The 12,818-nt window shown below is 47.2% G+C and overlaps 1 protein-coding gene across 1 annotated transcript in view; it reads left to right on the top strand.

The window, feature by feature from the left end:
• ITIH6 (inter-alpha-trypsin inhibitor heavy chain family member 6) overlaps positions 1 to 11,414 on the top strand; it is a gene marked incomplete at both ends in the record, with an annotated part of 28,519 nt that extends 17,105 nt beyond the window's left edge. The window contains 7 exons of the mRNA XM_081080904.1: positions 998 to 1,169; positions 3,023 to 5,089; positions 7,055 to 7,147; positions 8,674 to 8,709; positions 8,891 to 9,004; positions 9,922 to 10,299; positions 11,203 to 11,414. Coding sequence (XP_080937030.1) covers positions 998 to 1,169; positions 3,023 to 5,089; positions 7,055 to 7,147; positions 8,674 to 8,709; positions 8,891 to 9,004; positions 9,922 to 10,299; positions 11,203 to 11,414 — 3,072 coding nt within the window. The remainder of the gene's footprint in view (positions 1 to 997; positions 1,170 to 3,022; positions 5,090 to 7,054; positions 7,148 to 8,673; positions 8,710 to 8,890; positions 9,005 to 9,921; positions 10,300 to 11,202) is intronic.
• Between the last annotated feature and the right edge of the window lie 1,404 nt (positions 11,415 to 12,818).

Below are 12,818 nucleotides of genomic sequence, written 5' to 3' on the forward strand. Positions count from 1 at the left end.
GGTACCTAATACTAGAACCCACATGCCCTATTTACTGAACCCCCTATAGACTTCAGAGCTAGTTAGAAACACAGTTCCCAATTCTTATGGGCCTAGCCCTATGCTAAGTAGTGTCATGAGAAGGGAGCCAAGAGGAAGAAGTATTCTAAGCCTTGTTCTCAGAGGGCTCAATATCTGGATGGAGAATGAAAATATTCCACATAAAACAGTCAATAAACAGCCTGGGGGAAAAATGGCTGGGTGTGAATGGCATGGGTCAGAATAAGCATTCAAAGAAGGGCTGCTCAGAGAAGGAGCAACTGAAGGAACAGTGAAAATATGAATAAGTAAAGGGGAAGTGGGAAGGTCTGCTGTCTAAAGGACACAACAAGAGCAACAGTTGGGTTATCTGGGGGCTGGTGAAAAGACCAGACTGGAAGAAAGAGAGGGTGAGGTAGAAGAACAGATTAGATGAAACAGAACAAAGCATGCAAGGTCATTGAAAGACAGCTATAAAGACCTGGAATCACAGAGCTCTTAAACTTTAGGGCCCTGGAATCATTGAATTCTGGGTCATGGGGTCCATAGAACACATGAATCCTAAGTCTCTGGAAGCATAGAGCTTGAACCTTCCAGACCACCACTATCCAATAGAACCTTCTTGATGATGGAATTATTTTAAAATTCTGAAGTTTCCAGTACAGTAACCACTGGCCACTTGAAATATGGCTACTGCAAGTGAAAAAAAACTAACAATTATAAAATTTTTCTTTGGTTTTAACTAACTTACATTTACATTTTTAAAGACTCCACATGGCTAGAAGTTGCCATTGGATAGTGTCGTTCTGGGTTTTGGGCCATAGAGCCTATAGAGCATTTTGATCTGAGAATCCTATACCCACAGGATATTGGGATCAGAGATTCCTAGATCTTAGTACCCTGTACACAAAGAGCCTTTCAAACTTGAGCAAGACCTCAAGTCTTGGTCCATCTCCTTCACTTTGTCCATATCCCACAGACTAAAAAGGCCATGAATGTGATTCTTGGTGACCTGCGGGCCAACGACTACTTCAACATCATCTCCTTTTCTGACACGGTTAGTGTCTGGAAAGCTGGAGGCTCCATCCAGGCCACCATCCAGAATGTACACAGTGCCAAGGACTACCTGGGCCACATGGAAGCTGATGGTTGTAAGTATTAGACCTACCCACCCAAATGGACAGGCTGTGGTGATGTGGGAAATTCTTTTTTTTTTTTTAATTTATTGCTTAAAGTATTACAAAGGGTATTACATATGTGTCCATTTTATCTCCCCGCCCTAGACAGTCCCCTATGCTCCCCTATCCCCCAATGTCTTATGTCCACTGGTTATGCTTATAAGCATGCATACAAGTCCTTTAGTTGATCTCTTACCCCCCTACCTCCTGCCCCCCAACCCTCCCCGGCCTTCCTGCTGCAGTTTGACAATCTGTTTGAGGCAGCTCTGCCTCTGTATCTATTATTGTTCAAAAGTTTATAATGGTCTCTATTATCCATGAATGAGTGAGATCATGTGGTATTTTTCCTTCATTGACTGGCTTATTTCACTTAGCATAATGCTCTCCAGTTCCATCCATGACGTTGCAAATGGTAAGAGTTCCTTCCTTTTTATTTTATTTTTATTTTTTTTTTAATTTATTGCTTAAAGTATTACAAAGGGTATTACATATGTGTCCATTTTATCTCCCCGCCCTAGACAGTCCCCTAGCCTCCCCTATCCCCCAATGTCTTATGTCCACTGGTTATGCTTATAAGCATGCATACAAGTCCTTTAGTTGATCTCTTACCCCCCTACCTCCTGCCCCCCAACCCTCCCCGGCCTTCCCGCTGCAGTTTGACAATCTGTTTGAGGCAGCTCTGCCTCTGTATCTATTATTGTTCAAAAGTTTATAATGGTCTCTATTATCCATGAATGAGTGAGATCATGTGGTATTTTTCCTTCATTGACTGGCTTATTTCACTTAGCATAATGCTCTCCAGTTCCATCCATGACGTTGCAAATGGTAAGAGTTCCTTCCTTTTTAGAGCAGCATAGTATTCCATCGTGTAGATGTACCACAGTTTTCTAATCCATTCATCTACTGATGGGCACTTAGGCTGTTTCCAGATCTTAGCTATGGTGAATTGTGCTGCTATGAACATAGGGGTGCATATATCCTTTCTGACTGGTGTTTCTGGTTTCTTGGGATATATTCCTAGAAGTGGGATCACAGGGTCAAATGGGAGTTCCATTTGTAGTTTTTTGAGGAAAAACCATACTGTCTTCCATAGTGGCTGCACCAGTCTGCATTCCCACCAGCAGTGCACAAGTGTTCCTTTTTCTCCACAAGTGATGTGGGAAATTCTTAAAATGCTCCCTTCATTCCCCCATCCACCTCACCTCTCACAGTGCCCGGAATATCATGATTACATTTTACACAAATAAGTGCCTCTGGGTTTCTTTTCCTAGTGGAAATAGCACAGCTGATTTCACCATTTGTTTTAGAGCATATTCCCCCTTTAAATCTAAGTTTCCTGTTCTTTAAAGCACATAGAAGAACTTGCTAAGAGTTGTTGTTTTTTAATCAATAATCTAGATATTTATTTCCAAGCCTTTGAGTAAGTTGCTGTCCTGATTCTGGCTTTTGATCAATTGTTTCTCAAACAATTACTGAAGTCCCCCCACCCATCATCGCTTTCTGTCAATTCGGCCCTTTCTTGCCCTGGAAGTGTGGGGTACTGTCCTTGAGGAGCTGCCAATCTGACTAGAGAATGAAACATTCCCTCCTAGAAACAGGCAAAGCACAGTCTGAGATAGGGAGTGAGAAAAGCCAAGGACATGCGCGCCCCACTGTCCGCTCTCAGGAAGCCTGTGCGGAGGTGGGGACTCGGGAAGGATAAACAGTAGAAAGAGTTTGAGCAAAGATCAGGTGATATGACTAGGAAATTGGTGAGGTGTCTAGTGTGTCTGCAATAGGGGTAGAAGTAACTAAAAAGATGGTCTCACAGTCTGCTCCCCAATTAGGGACCGACATCAACACAGCTCTGCTGGCAGCTGCTTCAGTGCTGAACCATAGCAACCAGGAGCCTGGGAGGGGCTCCAGTGTGGGGAGGATCCCTCTCATCATCTTCCTGACAGACGGGGAGCCCACCGCTGGTGTGACGACTCCCAGTGTGATCCTCTCCAATGTCCGTCAGGCACTGGACAACAGAGTGGCCCTTTTCAGCTTGGCCTTTGGGGATGATGCTGACTTCCCACTGCTACGTCGCCTGTCCCTGGAGAATCGAGGAGCAGCCCGGCGCATATACGAAGACACCGATGCAGCCCTACAGCTGCAGGGCCTCTATGAGGAGATCTCCATGCCTCTGCTGGCAGATGTGCGTCTGGACTACCTGGGCGGCTTGGTTGGGGCCTCCCCTTGGGCTCTTTTCCCCAACTACTTTGGTGGCTCAGAGCTGGTGGTGGCAGGCCTGGTGCAGCCAGGTGAGCAGGAATTGGGCATCCACCTGGCAGCCCGTGGCCCCAAAGGTCAGCTTCTCGTGGCCCGCCACAGTGAGGTGGCCACCAACAGCAGCCAGAAGGCCTTTGGTTGCCCAGGTGAACCAGCCCCCAATGTAGCCCACTTCATCCGCCGCCTCTGGGCCTATGTCACCATTGGAGAACTGCTGGAGGCACGCTTCCGAGCCCGTGACACCACCACTCGCCACTTGTTGGCTGCCAAAGTCCTCAACCTGTCCCTTGAATACAACTTTGTCACACCTCTGACTTCATTGGTCATGGTGCAGCCCAAGGAGGCCAGTGAGAAGGCCAGAAGACAGACTTCCACCACAACTGGGCCAGGAACCATCATGCCCTCTTCCACCAGCAGGCATGGCCTAGGGGCAGGCACAGCCCGGCCAACCTTGGTGCCCAAGATCTCTCCCAAATCAAGGCTTGTGAACTCAAAGTTTTACTTATCCTCAACTACTGCCTCTACAAAGAAGATGGGCAGTTCCAGGGATTTGGAGCCCCTGGGTCAAAGCCTTAGTTCCGTATCCACCCCAGCACACCCAAGGCCCAAAATTCCAGCACAACACAATTCTGGCACCTTGGCTCAGCCAACTGTCAGGACAAAACCTGCTGCCCTTGTGCCCTCAAATTCTGATGCCTTTGTGCTTATGAAGCCCAGCATTCCACCTCACCAGAATCCTGGGACCCTATTACCCATAATTTCTGAGACACAAGTTCCACCTATGAATCCTGGAACCCCATTCCAGTCCAAAGTTGGCACTATGAAACATGTCACTTCATTGCATTCCAAACCTGGTGCTCCATCACAACCTAAACTGGATGCCACCTCACACCCCCAGCCTAAGGTACTCACATCACAGTCACCTAAAAATCTGCCACGGCCCAGGCCTGGTGTCTCCACACTTCAGATCCCCAAATACCCACCACACACCAGACCGAAGGTTCCTGTTCCCAAGACCCTAAGCAACCTGTCATACCCTAGACCTGGGATCCTCTTACCCAAGACACCTAAAGTCCCATCACCTCTTAAACCTAGTGTCCCACCTCATCAAACTTCCCCAAGCTTATTGCTTTCTAAACCTAGGACACCAATCCCCAATGAACCCAAAACCCCATTACCCTCCAGACCTGTCAGACCCAGGCCCCCACCTCCTCAGAGCCTAAGCACAGTCCCAAGTACAATCTCAAATCCCACAAGCCCCAGCAGTAACACAACAACCCCTGTCCTTGGAGAACCCATCCCTACTCCCTTTCACCCCACACTGCCCTCTCTGCTGCCCCCTGGAAGGTTCTTGCATCAGCATGGCCTGCTGTCAGGGCCCCAAAGCACAGGGGAAATTCTGGGACCATCTGTGTCAGGAGTACCAACAATGGGTCTACCCAACAGCTCCAAGCCTATGCCAGAAGGCAGCCCCCCAAACCTGCCAGTCTTGCTGCCTTCTAGCACCCTCCCTGAGGCAGTCAGCCTGCTCATTCTCCCTGAGGAACTGGAGCTACTGTCTGAGTCAATGGTGGAGTCCAAGTTTGTGGAGTCCTTGAACCCACCGGCTTTCTATACCTTCCTCACTCCTGACGAAAATGGTGAGTGTCATGGGCAAGAGGGAAAGTCATGAGAGGGAGGTCTGAATGGAGAGCACCAGGAATTAGGAGTGTGCAAGACTTGTGCAGATTCCAGTGACAGTACAGCTGCTTGCTTATTTTGAAACTTTGAACCAGCTACTTAGCTTCTCTGGGCCTCAGCACATAAGCACAGAATGAGGCCCTAGGAGAGAAGGGATGTTAAAACTGAGGAGGCTAAACAGAAACAAGCTGGGGCTTTGACATTTGCTGTGTTGGAAAAAACAACTGCTCATGCTTTCCAAGTAGGGGAGGGTGTGGGGTTATAAATGGGAGCATCACTGGGCAAGGAAGGTCTGATTAGTTCTTTTGTGTTGTGTGAACAGCACTGTTTAATGAAAGGGGTATAAAAATTAGGGAAGATGATGACAATTATCTTTAAATTTCCCCAAAACTGTGAAATAATAACACTTAACATGTTGAGCTCTACTTTAGTCCCTCATTTAATCCTCACAATAAATTCTTAGTATCTGAATTTCACACCTGTGGAAACTGAAGCACAGAGAGGTGAAGTAACTTGCTCCATGTCACACTGTAGTAAGAGATTTGAATTTACATAATCTGGTCCCAGACTGAATGTGCTTCCCCACTCCACTATTCTGCTTTCTTGAGAGGAGTGACATTTCCTGGGTGACCTTATAGGGCAGGATTAGAATCACTTGGGGGTGCTGTCAGGGCCCCAAAGCACAGGGACACAAATTTGGGCATGACATCTTTGACATGCTCTTCTCCCTCACCACCACCCCCTCCCAACATCTCATCCATGTTCAGTTACTGACAATGCTACCTCTAATATATTTGCCAATGCACCCACTTTTCACTACCCCGATGATCACTACTATAGGACAGAATACCATTGTGTCTCACCTAGACAACTATTCCAGCCTCCTTACTGGCCTCCCTGCTCTCTTTAGAGAAACTCTTAGCCATTCTCCCACAGCAGCCAAACAGATCTTTTAACACATAGATTACTTCATTTCCCTTCCCTAGTTAACCCCCTAAGATTTTCCTTCTCACCTAGAATGAAGCCCAAAGTCCTATTTATGGACTTCATGGCCTTCTCTCTACCCCATACCTCTCTGACCTCACCTTCTCCCACTCACTCTCTGAACTCTAGCCCCACTGGCCTCCTCTCTGGCCCTCCAATGGCCCCTGCTCCCTCTTGCACCTCCACTCAGGGACCTCTTTCAAGCTGTTCCCTCTGCTTGATAATCTCTCTGACCTGTCTTGCCCTGTCCCCTTCCTACCACCCTCATCTTTTCTGTTGCTACTCACACTCCAGCTCATGACTTTGATCTCAACTCAGATGTCCTTTCCACCCATCCCACCACCCCAGACTATAGCAAGTATCTGTTAACTCCCCCAATCACTCTATTATTTGTTATAGTATACTAGAGGCCCAATGCACAGAACTCGTGCAAGGGGCTTGGCCCTCACAGCGCCTTACAGCCTTGGCCGGCCCTTGCAGCCTTGCAGCCCTGGTGGGCTCTCACAGCCCCAGCTTCGTCTGGGACCTTCCGGATGGTCGTTCTGCTGTTTGGTCTAATTAGCTTATTAGCTCTTTATTATATATAGGATATCACCATTGATAATTATTATTTCACTTATGTCTGTCTCCCTGATTAAAATATGAACTTTATCAGGTCAAAAATCATGACTACCTCATTCACCACTATATCCCTGATGCCTAAACAGTGCCTGAATGAATGAATGAATGAGTGCTATGAGGAAGAATTTTGAGCATAAATGAGCTGGAAAGACTACGATGCTGTGGAGAGCATAAGGTCCTAGTCTTGGCAATATGCCAGTCAAATTGGAAAGCCAATGAGGACACTCCCAATCAGAATGCAAGTATGCCCTTTGGTAGGTCCAGAGCATCTTTGCCTTAAGAGTGTGAAAAATGTATTCCATTTCTTTTGCACTTGGCAGGAAATCCACATTGGGAAGGCGATTCTGAAGAGATCCTGGGAGGACCTGGAGGCAGCATGGAATCTCAGGGGAGCTCTGCAGGGCTAGCCAAAGGTGAACAAGGAACTCCACTTGACAAAGATCCCTAAGCTTTCATTTCCATTCAGTTAGCATTCTCATAGGCATTGTGTGAGTCCAGAGGAGAGGCAATGCAGTAGTTTTCCATTGCTGCTTAACAAATTACCACAAACTTAGTAACTTCAAGCAACACCCTTTAATTATCTCACAGTTTTTTGTTTTTTTTTTAAATATATTTTATTGATTTTTCACAGAGAGGAAGGGAGAGGGATAGAGAGTTAGAAACATCGATGAGAGAGAAACATCGACCAGCTGCCTCCTGCACACCCCCTACTGGGAATGTGCCTGCAACCAAGGTACATGCCCTTGACCAGAATCGAACCTGGGACCCTTCAGTCCGCAGGCCGACGCTCTATCCACTGAGCCAAACCGGTTAGGGCATCTCACAGTTTTGTATGTTAGAAGTCTGGGCACAGGTTAGTTGGATTCTCTGCTTAGGGCAGTGATGGCGAACCTTTTGAGCTCGGCGTGTCAGCATTTTGAAAAACCCTAACTTAACTCTGGTGCCGTGTCACATATAGAAATTTTTTGATCTTTGCAACCATAGTAAAACAAAGACTTATATGTTTGATACTTATTTTATATATTTAAATGCCATTTAACAAAGAAAAACCAACCAAAAAAATGAGTTCGCGTGTCAGAGGTGTCAGAGGTGTCATAGGTTCGCCATCACTGGCTTAGGGTCTCAAAAATGGAAATAAAGGTGTCTATCAGATTAAGTTCTCATCTACCAAGTGCATTCAGGTTGTTGGAAAAATTCAATTCCTTGTGTTTGTAGGACTGAGATCCCTGTCTGCTTGCTGGCTGTTGATTGGAAGTCACTCTCAGCTTCTAGAGGCCACCTGGACCACTTTCGTGTCCTAGAACTCTTCTGCATTTGTAGCCACATGGTCCCCTCCATCTTTAAATACAGCCATGGAGAATCTCATGTCAAATCTTTCTCATACTTCAAATATCTCTGACTTCTCTGACCCATATTTAAAGGGCTCATGTGATTAGGTTAGGCCCATCTGGATAATCTTCCTATTTTAAGGTCAACTGAACCACATAACATAACCTTTTTATGGGAGTGATATATCATCATATCACAGTCCTGGAGATTTCACAGGGTGTGTAAACTGGGGAATCTTGGGTGCCATCTTAGGATTCTACCTACCAGGCAGAGAGTAAGAGAAAATAGCATTTGAGTTGGCCTGGAAAGATAACTAGAAATGGATCCTTGGTAGCTAAGGAAAAGAAAACATTCCAGGCAGAGGAAAACAAAAGCAATGGGTCACTAGCAAGAGCAGGCAGGACATGCATAAGAATAGTTCAGTTGGGCTGGAGCATAAAGAGAAGAGCGAAGAGCTAGACAGGGGCTAGATTCCAGAAAAGACTTAAATGTAAGCTCAGGAATTTGACCCGTATCTGGGAGGAGATGATTGAGAGGCCAGAGTGTTCCAGAGTTCCTAGAAATTTGATAGATCAGTCTCTTACCAACACAGTCCTCCTCTCCTTTGCAGGCATGTTACCAAGCATCTTCACCTTCTCATCCTCGGGTAAGCCAGCCACTGTCACTGTACTGTGTGAGTATAGGACAGCTTGTGCACCGAAAATGGGGCTGGGCTTGCTCTTGGGATATAGACATGGCCTCCTACATTCCCCTCCTCTCCCTTGTCCTCTCCCTCCACCCATTACTTCTAAGGCCATAATCTCAGAATTTTGTCTCCTGCCTTGCAGTGGATGGTGACCCCCACTTTGTGGTCCACATCCCACGTTCAGAAGAGAGAATATGCTTCACACTGGATGGGCGCCCAGGGGACCTGCTACAGCTCATAGATGACCCAAAGGCAGGTGAGAGCCCCAAGGACTCCACTCCATATAACACCATAGTCAGATATACTCATGTCCAACACCCCCAGACATCTTTGGACTAATCCTTACAAACACATAGCACAAGTAAAACCCAGACACATGAAAACACACATAAATGTACTCTAACATCAACACACTCACATATATGTATATACATACACTAGGGCACACAGTAAACTCACACAAATATAAACCCAGACACATATTTTGACATCCTCCATACCCACACACAGTAACATACAACTATGTACCCAGATCCACATTGACATACAATACATGCTCAGATATACACAATGACACAAACATCAGCACACTCAGACATACATGCACTGATACCCCAGATTCATCCCAATACTCAGGAATTCAGCACTCACAGGCACACATACTCTGCTACTCTAGACATACAAAACACACCAATGCACACAAATACTCACCATGACACACCCAGATACACATCAGTATCTACCAACACACAACCAGGCACACACAACATAAACTATTGACCAAGACATGTAGCACTAACATATCCAGAAACACACATAAACACACAACCAAAAAAAAAATAGATAATCTAACATAGCACCTTCCCCAAATATGTACAGATGTACTGGTAGGTCCAGAGATACCCATGTAAACATAATCAGACATAAATTTACACACTCAGAAGCAAACACATGTGTGCAAACAACCCCACTGGGGTGAACATGTGCAAGCTACAATTATGCCCATGCATTGTACAGGAAGGAGCAGCTGGAAGGGCTGTGGTAGAAGCACTTTCCCCAGGAGCTAGCTCTCTAACCACAAATCAGGGCCCTGGGCCCTGTCTGAGCTGTGGGTGACCAAATAAATGACTATGTGAAAGACCACGCTCCAGGCACGGACTCTTCTCTCTCCAGGGCTGCATGTGCATGGACAGCTGCTTGGGGCACCACCAAGGCCAGGCCACAGGGACCAGATCCGTACCTACTTTCAGATCATCACAGTCACCACAGACAAACCCCGGGCCTACACTATCAACATCACTCGCAATTCCATATCTGTGCAAGGCGAGGGTACCTTGCTTCTGTCCTGGGACCAGCCTGCCCTGCTGAAGAGGTCCCAGCTGGAGCTCCACGTGGCTGCTGCAGCCCGCCTCACCCTCCGCCTTGGGCGCCACCTCGAGTTCCTAATCCTCCGGCACCGCTACAGGCACCCCAACAGCCTGCAACTACCCCATCTGGGGTTCTATGTGGTCAATGGCTCAGGCCTTAGCACCTTGGCCCGTGGCCTGCTGGGTAAGTGTTTGCTGAGGCTGAGAAGGGCCAGGGAGCACCAGTCCCAAGAGAGACTCTGCCAAGGTGAAAGGCCAGTGAGCACCCAGGACCCTGCCCTACCCGCCCCTCAACTACAAAGAAAAACAGAGCCAAGATCTACCCTTGGGGAGCTCCTGGCCTGGGGAGAATACAGACCCAGACCTGGACAGTGATCTCAGGACCTATCAGTACTGATATAAAGCAGACCAAGGCAATGGAGGAACCCAGAGTGGAGCACCTTGCCCAGCCTTAGAGCCAAAGAAAAATCCCCTGGAGGAGAGAGACCCATAGTCCAAAAGGCTGACCAAAAGTGGTAGAGGAAAGGAATGGAGGTTAGAAGAAATGGAGCCTGAGTGGTCAGAGCAGAATGCCCGGATGAGGAGTTTGGATTTATCCTGAAAACAGTGGGGAACTATAAAAGTTATAAGCAGGAGAAAGATACAGTCAGATATGAGTGTAAAAAGATCCTTCTGGGATTTCTGTGAAGGGGGACTGCAGGAAGTCAGACTATAGGTCAGAAGACATTGGCAGAACCTGAGCAGAGGCCCACACCAAAGAGTTTGGGCAGTGATGCTGGGTTGGACATACATTCTTACTTCCTCTGGGCCTCCCCACTCCCCTCCTGTCCTTCCCTCCAATCTGCCCTCTCTGCCTCCACGCCTGACTATTCCTCTTCTGCTGCCTTGATACACTCCTTCCATAATACACTCCTGTCCCATTTGGTTGCTCATTTCCCACAACGTCCAGCCTCTTCCCTCCTCCAGGCCTTTGCTTCCCCTCATCCCTCCCTCTTTTCCTTCAGATTTCCTGCATTAGGATCTTTTCAGAGTTCTCAGTGGGGACTCAGGTCAGTGCCCTGACTGGTTCTGCACCTTCCTCCCTCAGGGCAGTTCCAGCACACAGACATCCAACTGGTGGCAGGGTCTACGGGGCCATTCCTGCGGAGGCACCAAGGCCCAGATGTGCCTGTGATTCTAGGCAAGAAGCTGCTAAAGGACTCACCAAGGCTGCTGCCCCGCTGGTCTTCCTGCTGGCTAGTGAACCGCTCTCATGTACAACAGCTGTTGGGCCGCCCCTACCTTGCCTATGTCCTGTGATGGCCCCTGAACCCCAGCACCAGGAGACCTGAATTTAGGAGACTCAGAGGCCAGGGCAAGGGGTGAGCCAGAAACAAAGACCTAGGAGCATGAAGACACACACAGGGAAGCACACATACACATGCACTAAGTGACACATATACAAAGACATACAAACACACACAGACATGCGTATCTATGGACCTAGAGACTTAGGGACTCTTGCCTCCTCACAGTTCTTCCTGTCTCCAGTGTCCACTCTCTTCAATCCATACTCCACACCAGCTTTAGAGATGACTTTCTTGAAACAAAAAACTGGCAGAGCAGCTGGCCCTACTCACAACCTTCTCTGGCTCCCATGGTATATTTAAGGCTCTTGGGGTTCCCTTAACAAACCATGTTCTCTCCCACCACTGGGCCTTTGCATGTGTTTTTCTTTCTGCATGAGACCCTGTTCCTTGTCTTCATGTAGGTGGATTTTACACATCCTTCAAGTCTTAGTTGTCATCTTCTCTAGAAGGCCTTCCCTAGCCCCTCTCTGGATTGAATTTAGCCCCCGTCTATGTTCCTAAAGCTCACCCCATCCCATCCAAGCTCATAGCATTTATCATACTATGTAGTAATTATCAGTTTACGTGTCTGGATCCCTGACTTAGACTGTGAGCTCTTTGAGGGCAAGGACCTTTTCTGAATCATCTATGTATCCTCAGTGCTTGGCACATAATAGGTACTTAGTAAATATTTGCTGAATGAATGGATGAATGAATGCACAAAAAGGAACCAATGACACAGCAGGAGACACACGCACACATACATACAACTAAAGACAGGATCACACACAAAGACACCAACAAGGACACAGACACAGATGGAGAAACTGTGGTAGAGACATTCAGAAATACAAGGCATAAGGATCTCAAAACTAAGAGAATAGATATAGGGAAACATAGGCATACAAAGAGGGGGACAGGGAGCCAGAGTGAGAGCATCAGGGACATAAACCCAGAGTTCTCTTGCTAGGCCTATATATCCCCATTTTGAGGTGCTGTCCCTGTCACAGAGAGGCAGGGAGACAAAAACAAGATCACCAGGGATAGGCACACAATGACTATTATGAAGACACTGAAACATAACAGCATACAAACTAAGAGATACATATGCACAGAGATCCAGACACAGGAGCAGAAGTGTCAAGACACACAGCAGTACATAAAGACAAAGGTGACCAGGAGGCATCAGTCAAGACCATAGTCCAAGACACCAAGGAGAAAGAAGTAGAAACACACAGATACACTGACATGCTGACTTGTGTATATGGTGTTGGGGATGAGAAGAGAACACAGGGCCAGAGACCTACAAGTATGTAGAAACAGACGTTACACAGACCCATACTTGGTGACAAAGACTCAAGGACACAGTCACATG

The sequence above is a fragment of the Myotis nattereri genome (genome assembly GCF_964212035.1).
Source record: "Myotis nattereri genome assembly, chromosome: X".
NCBI lineage: Eukaryota > Metazoa > Chordata > Mammalia > Chiroptera > Vespertilionidae > Myotis > Myotis nattereri.